Source organism: Talpa europaea, assembly GCF_964194135.1.
Source record: "Talpa europaea genome assembly, chromosome: 9".
Lineage (NCBI taxonomy): Eukaryota > Metazoa > Chordata > Mammalia > Eulipotyphla > Talpidae > Talpa > Talpa europaea.
Window position 1 is genome coordinate 108,554,287 of NC_140076.1, and position 12,145 is coordinate 108,566,431.

The 12,145-nt window shown below is 43.8% G+C and overlaps 2 protein-coding genes across 5 annotated transcripts in view; one reads left to right on the plus strand and one right to left on the minus strand.

The window, feature by feature from the left end:
- Window positions 1-2,475, minus strand: part of ST7L (suppression of tumorigenicity 7 like) — a gene marked incomplete at both ends in the record, with an annotated part of 53,301 nt that extends 50,826 nt beyond the window's left edge. For 2 of the 3 annotated variants that reach the window (XM_084243369.1, XM_084243368.1), the window contains 2 exons: window positions 407-489; window positions 2,157-2,361. In XM_084243369.1, the coding sequence (XP_084099495.1) occupies window positions 407-489; window positions 2,157-2,361 (288 nt within the window). Of the gene's footprint in view, window positions 1-406; window positions 490-2,156 lie in introns of all 3 variants that reach the window. The other variant, XM_084243370.1, reaches the window with a different exon arrangement.
- Window positions 2,476-3,061: 586 nt separating this feature from the next.
- Window positions 3,062-12,145, plus strand: part of CAPZA1 (capping actin protein of muscle Z-line subunit alpha 1) — a gene marked incomplete at both ends in the record, with an annotated part of 39,869 nt that continues 30,785 nt past the window's right edge. The window contains one exon of one of the 2 annotated variants that reach the window (XM_084244233.1): window positions 3,062-3,115. In XM_084244233.1, the coding sequence (XP_084100359.1) occupies window positions 3,077-3,115 (39 nt within the window). The remainder of the gene's footprint in view (window positions 3,116-12,145) is intronic. The other variant, XM_084244234.1, reaches the window with a different exon arrangement.

The following is a 12,145-nucleotide window of genomic DNA, read 5'->3' on the forward strand; positions in this document are numbered from 1 at the left end:
TCTTGAAATCATTTGAAAAACTGAAAGATCTGGTACTATTGCCCTGCAAATCTATATGGCGAAAATTAGCCTTAACCTCTTTTAGAAGGAGCAGCCACCATCTGGATTACCCACTACTCAAAGTAAATGAGGAGTTTAATTCTCTTATACGCCCCATTTTTGTTGCCAACCTGGGTCCTACAGGCCCTTGCAACCCATCTCTCAGGCTCTACTTCCTACAGTATACTAGTCTTTTAAAGACAAATGAATACTGCCAAACCCTTAAAAATGGAAAGGGAATTCTGTTTTATTTTTCAAACACTTAACACATTTTGAAAGCTGACCTATACATATTTATAATTATTGTAAACAGATAAATCTTCAGATAAATATCAAAATACAAATGAAGGAAATGGAAACTACTTACAAATATTAGTCCCGATATCAAAGATGATGTCCCTGTAAGTGCCACATAGAATTTGGGAGTCAATGAATTTAAAAATACTGTCACTGCCAAAGGAAAAAAAAAATCAGTTTTAAAAAATGCAAATTCAGATTACTTTGGTTACAAACATGCAGGTGTCTTTATGAGTGGGGAGGTACATAAATAATATTAATATCTACTATGACATTCATTAGAGAAAGTTGTAATAAGCTACTTTAAATTCACATTGTGTCATCTTAAAATTTTTTCACACAGCAACGTAGCATTTTACAGTTAATTAAATAAGCAAATCAAAATGAGCTCATTTAGCTTGTTTTTGATAAAACTAAGAATTTATGTCATAATTTAAAAAAAACCTTGCAAATTTATGGCCATATGCTAAACAAGCATCCTATTACAAAGGAGGCTTAAAACCATTCCCTGATTATTCTGATGAGATACAAATTAGCAGGATGGAAACAGTCTATGTATTTGGTAAATCAGATAGGAAGGTACAATAGCTCAAAGAGCAGGAAACTGAGAGCTCCCTGCACCCTACTCACTAAAATCCAAATTCATTTCAAATATTCTGGGTTTTAGAAAGAAATAAAAATCTGTAATAGCTATTCTCGTCCTAATGGTTTATCTAGTTAACACGTAGAAAAATAAACGATAAACTCAATGAATATTATTTCACTGAGTATGCAAAACACTAAAAAGCATCTCATTCATCTCTTACTGACACTAAATTAGCTGTTTCAAATAGTCTGGGGAAGGCCAATTTATTTAACTTGCTCTGGTGTGTTAGTTCTATCTGAATTTACACAGCACCAATGTTCTAAAAAGCCCCAAATATTTCCGAGCACTTTCTCAGTCTTTCGTGATATCTCATGGAATTGAAAAGAGGACAGCTGCCTCTTCTCAGTATGGAAAAATAAACCCTGGAACTAACAGTCAGTCATCACATAGCAGAAATACTTCTTAAACTGAGGTTCCTTGCTCATTGCTTGAGTTGAAATATTGTAATGACATGGAAGAGGCCATGGCTTCAGCTAAAGAATATTTACAGAATTCACGTGGCAAATCATTTTTTACATGTCTTTGTCTTCAGTCCAGACTACAAATGATGAAATGAACTACCGAAGGAACCGACAGCTGTCTGGGGCGCCTTCTCTGGACTTCCTGCACTGTTCTATTTTATTACTCAAGATAAAGAGTGTAAAATAAAGAACTGAAAAAACTCTAAAACGAGTTGACAGCACTATTTTAAAACCCGAGAATGGTTAGCTAAGATCACGGCAACAACTTCTTTCGTTTGAGACCTCTGGAACACAGAAGAGCGCATCTTTGTCATCTGCGTGTGGGCACTCAGCTGAACCGCAGGAGACTGAAAGGCATGCTTTTCAAGAGTTCCTACCAATGATGGGGGGTGTATATAAATTCTGCATCCGAGTCTGAGAAAGCTCTCATCCGTCCTACACCTGAAGCTCACAGTCTGTCAGGCTTTCCCCGGGTGAACCAGGACGTGCGAGAGAGGGCGGATCGTCTGCGCGCTAGGGAGTAGCCGGCAACTGCAGCTCAGCTGACAATCAGCTGCCGAGTTGCCGCCCAAGAGCAACAGAACCCTCTGGGGCGCATCCCCGACTGATTCTCCGAAGCCCTCCGGTGACCACAGAGGATGTCCGCCCCCGGGCCCCCACCCCGGGCGCCCTGCTGGGCCCCGCCCGTCCCCAGGGAGGTCTGGGCCTCTCACCCGCGGCCAAATTTTCACAAAGTCTCAGCGGGACCCTCAGAGCGTAAAGCAGCCCCAGCCCCGCCACGAACCACAGCGAGGCCCCAGTCCCCGCCAGCCCGGCCCGCAGCCGCTCCCTCCAGCCCGAGGGCGGGCTCAGGCCGGGAGCGGGGGCAGGAGGTCCCGCAGCAGTCGCGGCTTCACCCGAGCCGTCGCCGTCCGCCATCTTGCCGCTCCCGCAGGCACCGGGGGCTGGGAGGGTAGAAGGGCAGGAAACCGGGCGTCGGGAATCTTGGGATAGTGGCGGACTTGAAGTTGGCCTTTCTGAAGGCTGAGTCCCGGGGAGAGGGGAGCGAGGGGATTCCAAGGCGGACGCGCATCTCAGCGCAGGGCCTGCCGATTCCTTGGAAGGGCGGGCAGGGCTGGGAAACGGCACTTATTCCGTAGGGACGGGACTGAGAAGTCACTCCGGAGGGAGGTGTTTTCGCTTCCATACAGTGAGGATCGCCTTTCACTCCTTTCCGGGGTTTGAAAAAGTCACTGATGTTCTAGGGACCCAGCAGCACTTAGCCCCTTGGCCTCGGCTGCCTCGGCTGCCTCGGCCATCACTGGTACAGAGGAAACCCGCACGGTGGCGTGGAGCAGATGGAGGTCTGGCGCCAAGCACAGTTGAACCACGCTCCCAGCGTGCAATAATGACGGGGGAATGAATGAATGTAACTCAGATGTTAGACTTGAATATCACTTCAGGCAAATGTGACTTCCTGGGGCGCGGGCGCCGGCGCCAGGAGCCATCACCCCCACCGCCCGCAACTGACATGGCGCCCTCGCTGCCGGCGCTTCCGGGCGGGCCCTTCCGACGGCCCCCGCGGTGATTCCATCACTCGGCTCCCTTCCCGGCCTGCCTCGCGCCGGGCCGGGCTGGGCCAGAGCAGCCCAAGATGGCCGACTTCGAGGATCGGGTGTCGGATGAGGAGAAGGTAAGGGGTCCGCCTCTCTCTCCCTCGGACTTTCTCTCGCGGCAGGGAAGAGGGGCCCTACCCGGCTGCCTTGGGGACCCCCGCGGTGTCCCTAGGAGGAAAGAGCTGCTTGGCCCGCGCTAGCATACGCTCTCCGACGTCGGGACGCTTCCTTCTTGAGGGGCTGTCCTCTGCCTCACGGTGGCCCCAGTTCCTCATTTCTCAACTCTTTTCTTTTTCTCCCGGGCTTCAGGCACAGCCCAGTGGCTTTGCTGCGAGAGAAGAGACTTTCCCTTCTTGAATCGTGACTGTGGATTCTTCTGTAATTGACATGGGGCGATGGTGCTGTCGCGACTTAACCAGCAGTTATTTTGCCGAGCTTAGCTGTTGGGGTCACCCCATCCCCCCATTTTTAGATATGATTGAGGCTAGTTTAGGGCGAGTCACTTCCTGGTCAGAGTGGCCTCTTAACTTCCCTTTTGCTCCTCCTTCCTCAGGAAGTGATTTTGCTGTCACTAATCAGCCGGGAGAGGTGCCTGTGTGTTGCCCGATCCTCCACAGACCCATCTCTTTTCTCATGTACTATCGGCTGAATTAATTTGCACTAGTAGATGTAGGACATTTGCTTCAGTATGTGAACCCCGTTTTCTTGTTAGGCCCTTCATTCTGTGCTTGTAGATACGGCTCCTGAGGTGACTCCATCCCTTGCATCTTACATTCTCTTAACGATCATTTTTGAATAGTTTTATTTCTTGTTAACAAATCAAGAAGACCAACCTATTTTTTTTTTTAAGTTCCATGAAGGTTTTGCATAGAACACAAACCTCACGCTCACACATTCAAATCTGGACAAAGCATTTTACCTTTGATGCACCACCGTAGTGTCTGATTACAGTCGGACAAGTCAGTGTTCAGTTTGTATACGTATTTCTTTAAAAGTGTCTGAAATACAAGAAGGTGGATTAACTTTTTTTCTGACAGCACCACCGTTCTGACCAGTTTTTAGGGCTTTGTAGTAAATAGCATGATTTTAGGGCTTGAACATTGGAATGATTTCGCTGGATAACTTGTTACAGGATAAAAGTTACATGTGCCCCATTGTGGCTATTACAGAATGTACATTCTTCAGTGCTCTGTCAATGTACCTGAACACTTTAAGAGGTTGGGATGGTGGAAGGGATTGAGTCTTCTGTTAAGTTAATGTGATATGCCTACAAGCGCATGCCATTTTGAAATGCTAAGAATATGCTTAACACTCAACCACTGAAGAACACTTTTAACAGTTTTTCTCTTATTTGGAAATTGGCTGTCATACATGTGTGAAGTTGGGGCGTAGGGTGTTCTCTTATTTGGAAATTGGCTGTCATACATGTGAAGTTGGGGCGTAGGGTGAGGTTTTAGATATGAACTTCCGCTGGCAAATAGTGAATCAGGTGAAATTTAATTCAGTAAAAATGATGGGATAACAAACATTTGTTAGTTCGGCTAATGCTCCACTTATTTTAAGCAAAAATAATGTTATAACAAACCATTACAAATAATTTTAAAAACTTGGAAGTTTTCAGTGCCCAAGCAATTCTGCATTTACAAGTGTTATTCAGTGTCTATGACAGTGGGTTAGACTGCCTTTTTCATTAAACTTGGAGAATAAATATATTTCAAAGCGCATATTAAGATGTCCTTGGATACAAACAGTATTTAAATTGATAACATTAATAGATCTGTGACCAGTTTCCTCTTGTCTCCCAGCATACTTCTTTTTGTTACCTAATGTTAATGACACAGCAAGCAAATCATAATTAGTAAGGTAACTCTGACCCAAAATGTTACTGAATTTTATATTCAGCAGTTTTTATATTAATATTTTTGTTAATGTGAATTAAAAACAGCTGACAGTCTTTTATAATAAACTCATATGATTTGTAATTGTAGAAATTTTGTTCAGTTCTTATTCCCAGAGATGAAACCAATCTATATTTCTTTTGTGAATCTGTAAGTAAAAATATTTGTAAAAGTATATCAGATCTAGGCCTCCCCGGTGGTGCAGGCAGTTGAGCACAGTGCTGTGAAGCTGTCTGCAGTGTCTCCCAGAGCCGGTTTGCTCCCCACCGACCGCGGAGCTACCCACATGGCTCTGCAGAACTCTCCTGTCTCATCCACTGCTCCCCTCAGCAGTGTATTTCGGTCAGTCTGCCAGTTCTGTTCCCCGCTCTGTCTCTAGTGAATCCTCTCATCCTCCTGCATATCTGGCCTGTGCCCTGGTTCTTGTATAAATAAATAAATCTTTTTAAAAAAAAGTATATCAGATCTTCAGCTTCATTCCTATTTTGCCCCCTTTACCTCCAAGCTTGATTCCTTTTGAATTCAAGAATTGAAAATGTATTTTTCGGGCCTCCCCGGTGGCGCAGCGGTTGAGCGCTGGGTTGCGAAGCTGCCCACGGCCTCTGCGGCGCCAGTTCGATCCCCAGCTGCTCCCCGGCCACCAGAGGAGAGGCCCACGTGGCGCACAGACCTCTCCTGCCGCCAGCTGCTCCCCTCAGCAGTGTACTTCGGTCGGTCCTTCTGCCTGCTCTGCTCCCCGCTCTGGCTCTGGTGAATTCTCTCACCCTCCCGTGCTTCTGACTGTACCCAGTGCGTGTATAAATAAACAAACAAAACAAATAAATACATGCCTCTTTTAAAAAAAAAATTATTTTTCAACAAGAGGTGCTGATATGACTATTCTAGCAGTCACAAACCATTAAATAATCATTAAAAGTGATTCTTGACCTATAAACTTTCACAATCTTACAAACATTTAAAAAACAAGACATTTTCAGCCTTAGTTTGTATTGATTCTTCCTTGAAGGAACTCTAAAGTTTTTGTATTTTCTCTGATCTGGACTGCATATGATTTTGGGGTTTTTTAAGGCATTTATGTCATGCTGCTGCTTTTTTTCCCCCAATAAATTTAGTCTACAACACTCTATAGGTTTCAGGGAAAGGGAATGCATCTTAGTACTGTTTTTATCGTTGTTACATGTTCTAAAAGCTGGGAACCCAGAGTGAATTTCATGATGGTCTCCCATTTCCTTGCAACTACTTCTATAGACACTAGAAAACCCAACTATTCTCACAACTAACTGCTGAAGTTTTTAGACATTATAAAGAGGAAGTTGGGTTTTTTAACTTCTGCATTGTTACCTGAAATGGTCATGTTGAGCTGCCTAAGTAAAACAGGAAGTGTAATAACTTACAGAAAAGCTTTTGGTCTTGTCCTCGAGTTCAATTTCTGAGAATGAGCTCTCCTTTTCTAGTTACTGACACTCTAAAGTTAACTCTTACTTAACAAGACCAAAATGACAAGTTACCATAATTATGAAACTTGGAAATATGAAATGGGATGTTTGCTTAGGTTCTTCGAACTGTTAAAAACAAACTTTAAAAATTTTAGGGGCTAGAAAAAAAGTACAGTTGGCATATTTCCTTTCCTTTACCCTGGCTAGTGGAATATTTGTGTACAACCTGAAAAATACCGTAATTGAGAAGTGACTTTCTGTGTGCCCTAAGCTTAGACAGTGATGTTATCTTTATTTATTTTTTTTTTATTTATAGAGGCATGTTTTATTTATTTATTTGTTTGTTTGTTTTGTTTATACATGCACTGGGTACAGTCAGAAGCACGGGAGGGTGAGAGAATTCACCAGAGCCAGAGCAGGGAGCAGAGCAGGCAGAAGGACCGAAGTACACTGCTGAGGGGAGCAGCGGGCGGCAGGAGAGGTCTGCGCACCATGTGGGACCCTCCTCCGGTGGCAGGGGAACAGCCGGGGATCGAACCGGCGCCGCAGAGGCCGCGGGCAGCTTCACAACCCAGCGCTCAACCGCTGCGCCACCGGGGAGGCCCAGTGATGTTATCTTTAATGCACTTTTTGAGAAAAAGGTTTATCAAAATTGTTTAGGAGAGGTATGGATAGTATTATAAACACAATAGATGGCAGAAAGTTGAAGACTGTTAGAGCTCGTGAAAAACTCGCTTTTAAACTTAACTTCCTTGGTTATGTATTACCTCCTTAATTTATTTGATAATGCTCTTATAGGATGAAGTAAACCCTAAAACTTTTTTGCCTTGGGTAATTTCTAACAAGTTATCAGTGTAAATACCAACATTCTTTTGTCTTCCTGTCTTTCCAGTTAGCTTTGCTGAGAAGTGTTCATGTTACAAAGTTCTCGAACAGATGACTAAAGCTTAAGCTGGTGCAAACTTAGATGCCTGATCTTTGTTAAGAGGGTAGGTTTATTATAACTTCCTAGATAATGTTTAGCTCATTTTTTAGGACCAGCCTTAGTGATAAGACCTACCTACTTTACCTAAGATTGAGAAGTCATATTTTTTCCAGTACAATGTTTTGTCCATGTAAATGTGAAAAATGTGAATGAAGAAACCAGTATAGAGGTGTCCATTTAATGAATGAGGTATTGTGATTTAATGCAAAAGTGCTTCTGAGCGTCAGGAACTTTGGCCTCCCTGTTGTCTATTAGTCTCACCAGTGTGGTTTTGGAAAAAAGAACTTAACCTCTCTGAGCCTCAGTTTTCTTCTGAAATAGAGAGGGAGGTAAGGTGAATGGATTAAACTGTCCAAACATAGTTTAAAGAAGTCTTTCAAACGCTAATAAAAAAATCTTATTAAAATGTTCCAGGAGCTTTTATCATTATCTGCTTTCGCACATTTGCCCTGACAACAAAACCACAAATTTCTTGGTAACTGAGACTATGTCTTTTTATCTAATGTTAGAATAGCATCAGTTACATGGTGTAGACACAGCCTTTTGGTGTGAAATAGATCAATCACGGCTTCATTCATTCTCATGTTTCCCCCAGCTCATGTTACCTTACCCCCTTCCTTAATTATTCCTGGTACTTATAATCTCTAGGTATTTCTTGTCTTCAGAAATGTTTCCGTACAGTGGGTGCCTGAGCATCTTCTGCCATTACTGCAGCTCTGTTTGTTGTGCCAGCTGTGGGGACCTTTAGCCCTAGGCTCACCACCACCCCAGCATTTTCCTAGTAATTCCATAAAGCTACCAAACATTGTGCATGCCAGAATGATTTTGCATTTATACTTTGAGCTTTGCAAAACCCATAAGAAAAGTTTCCTTCATTTGCTGTGAGTCCTCTATTGTAGAGCTCAAAAACAACAGTGTAGAATCAGTTATCATTCGGCCTTTTCTCTCTCACACTTCTCACCCCCCCCACCCCCACCCCCACAAAGTTCAAGTGCTTATGTTATTGGGCAGGAGTGAGTGGCACCTTGGGACCTCCAGACCTCCTACTCTAAATAGGTTCTGCCATCTGACTTGGCAGACAAAAACATATTCCAGTACATAAGACGTTCAGTGGAAAGGAACCGTAATACAATTTGTGTGTGGTAGAGAAAGAAGAATATAGTTTGAAAGTTTTCCCATGAAACACCCAAAATTACCCATCCCCTCATGGATAAACACCCAGTCACACAGGGTTGGCCCAAAGTGGGGCCACTGAGGCCCGAAAGCTTGCCACAAGCCCAGGAAACTTTCTGATGGGGACCCACAGGAGAGGGGCAGAAAGGGGCAGGCGAGTCTGGAAGGAAAAGAGCAAAAATCCAAGTCATGATAAAGGCTTCCATTGCCAGCCTCCTCACGGGTCTCTCCCCAACATCTGTCTCTTTCAAGTGTCTCCTTCCATGTGCCCCAAGTCCCTGGTTCAAGTCCAAGGTGAAGAAGCAAGCACAGCTTCTTCACAAGTCTCCCTGTTCCACATACCTTTTCCAAGTCCTCTTTCCTCTCTCCTCTGCTGCTTGGCTCCACCCTTTGGTGGGAAAGGGAACCTGGAATCTCCCTTTCTGTAAATATCACAGTTAAATCCCCCTTTTTCCTTTTCCCCCACCATTTCCAAGGTGACAAAGATCTTGGGGGTACAGCCTTAGGTTTTTTTCAGGGTTCCAGTGTGTGGAAGAGAAACAACAAACTAGTACCAGGCATTGTCCATGGAAGTCTAGTGGGTCCAAGTCTTCATTTCTGGAAAATAGTCCGTCAGTCCAAGCCAAAATAAAAGAATCTGGAGACTTTAATCAGGACAAAAGAGCAAACAAAGTATCAGAAAATCCCAGCAATAAAAGTCTTAAAACTGTTTGTTTGCTTACAATCATTTTCTCTCCATCTTCATTCCAATTCTAGCCAATAATAGTGCAAAATACTTTGGCAAACTAAATCTACCTCCAATCCATTTTACCTACCTTTGCATAGTCACAGGGCAGAATAACCATGCAGCAATTTAGCTTTATTGGAATACTCCATGTGGCATTGGTGAGCGCTGGCCATCAGGCTTCAAGCTCAAGGCTACAGGTTACCAGACTCCACCTGGGGTTTCATCTTCTTCAGGTTTCCAGAGCTTACTCTCTGGGATTTTCCAGTCCTGTCAGTGGAGACAAGCTTCCTCACTTACGTTAGTGGTCTCTGGAACCCAGAAAGCAAATGTCAGGGTCTCTTCTTCATGGCTTAGCTCAATACAACTTCTGGAAAAAATTCAAGCCACATGATGAGACATGTATCCAATACTATAGTTAAAAGAGACAAAATTCCCTGTGAAATTATGCAAAAATAGGCATAGTGTCACAAGTAATAAAAATTATTAGTATTTTCCTTCTCATGCCATGATATCAAGAGAGAAAATGCAAACATAAGTTCTGCTTACAAAAATGTAGCATAGTTACAGATCCTTTGCCAGCCAAAACTATACCCAAAAAAACCCTGTATGATGTCAAAGAAAAAAAACTTAACAAAAATCATGTTTATTTCCAACAGTTCAGTCTTTTATAGGAAATTCTCACTGTCAAGAATTCCATTAATTGGAATGAGTTGAAGCTGCATTAATTTCTCTAGAAAAAAATTCTGAAGGGGCCTCCCCGGTGGCGCAGCGGTTGAGCGCTGGGTTGCGAAGCTGCCTACGGCCTCTGCAGCGCCGGTTTGATCCCTGGCTGCTCCCCCGCCACCAGAGGAGAGGCCCACGTGGCACGCAGACTTCGCCTGCTGCTCCCCTCAGCAGTGTACTTCGGTCCTTCTGCCTGCTCTGCTTCCCGCGCTGGCTCTGGTGAATTCTCTCACCCTCCCACACTTCTGACTGTACCCAGTGCATGTATAAACCAAACAAATAAATAAATAACATGCCTCTAGAAAAAAAAAAAAAGTTAAAAAAAATTCTGAAGATGTCAGACTATTGAAATAGCCAATAACGTTGTAGGAAAACAATCAAAACTGACAACTTAAACATATCAGGTAGGTAAAGGTTTCTTATAAATTTTAGATCACCAATTTAGGGGGCTCCCCTGTGATGTAAGGGGTTAAGTCTCAGCACTAAGAAGCTATTCACAGCCACTGGCCAGGGAGGTGACCCACATGGTGCAGCAGACCTCTCCTGTCTCGCCCGCTGCTCCCCTCAGCAGTGTATTTCAGTCAGTCCACATGTTCTGCTCCCCACTCTGTCTCTGGGGAATCCTCTCATCCCCACCTCTCTGCATCTCTGGCCTACACCCCAGTCTTGTATCATAAATAAACCTTTTTAAAAAAAAACCACTAACACTTATGTATATGTCAAAGTTATACATTTCTCCTAAGTGACAGTGTTTCCCATTAAGGTCCAATTGCCAGGTAAATACCAAGGAGGCCTAATTCATCTGTCTTTCCTAGGAAAGGAAGAAGTTTTTCAGAGTATCTCTGAAGCTCTGAGGAGCCATAAAATTTCCTCTGATCAATCATATGAAAGACTACCAATTTTTTCCTTCAATCTCCATTTCTGGGAAGTTTTGTCATAAGTATTAGAAAACAGCAACAATAAAAGCATTCAATTTCTATGAAAGCTCCAGCTAAGCTTAGTAGTACAATGTTGATAGTCAAACCATAACCTTTAGTTTGATCTCATAACCAGTTTCCCCTCCCAAGAAATCTTAATTTTTCCAAACTCCCATTCTTCCAAACATATAAAAGATATTATGTACCCAACACCAGTTCCCCAGATAAAAGGAAAAAATATATAGCCAATACAACCTTATAAGCATGTTCTAAAACAATCCATTAAATTACAAATCAGTTCCTATTGATAGCGGAATTGTCGGGCCTAGTATCCCAGCCAGGAAGAGCCCAGGCTGCAGGGGCAGGGCAGAGCCCCAGCCACTAGACCCCCACGGGTTGGTGTCTCACAAAGCCGCAGCAGGAGCTTCGCAGACGCTCAGGGCAGCAAGCGAGAAGAGGCGGGTTTGTTTAGAGAAAGAAAAAGTTTATTGAGGAGAAAAGGAACAGAAATAAAGTGGGACTCCCAGGCCTTGAAACCAGGCCAGGGAGGGGCAAGGAAGCCAAAGTGGAGTCGTGTCTCAGGGAATATGTACCTTCTTTCCCTCATTATTCTAAAGCTGCACCTGTCTCTTTGTGATTGTTAGTTCTCGGCTGTCTCACTTAATTTGCTACTGAATGGGGGGGATCTTCACATTCCTCAACTAACAGGTTTGTCTTTCCCCATTTGTTGCATCTTCCCCCTTTTTGATAGATTTATCTGTATGGCCCAGTCTTCCAGATGAGCACCCCTGCATTTTAGGGACGAGAAAGTCAAACATCAGCTAATGAAGAAAAACAGACTGCTGCCCACCGGTCTCCGTGCTGACCCCTCCTCATCTCCCCCTTGCATAAATACCCCTGCACTCTGACAAAGGGGAGGACTGTGCTCTACCAGACATGAGTCTGCTGCCCTAATTAAACCACTCTCCATTTCCCCAAATTCCACCTCCCTTTATCACCTGAAGGAAACCAAGGCCAGCGTTAACAGTGTTGTCCTTAGTCCTGGGATGTTTGTTTTTCCCAGTGGAATTAGTTCCATTCCTCTAGTTGTCCTTATCTCTGAAGCCTTCCTAAACTCTTCAGAGATCCCTTCCTGCAATGTCCCTAAAATTGCCTAATTACCCTAACTTGCCCTATGTCTCACTGTTAACTGATGTCAATTTGGGAAAGTTGTTGAGTTCCAAGAGCCTGGTCCTTGGGTTACCTCTG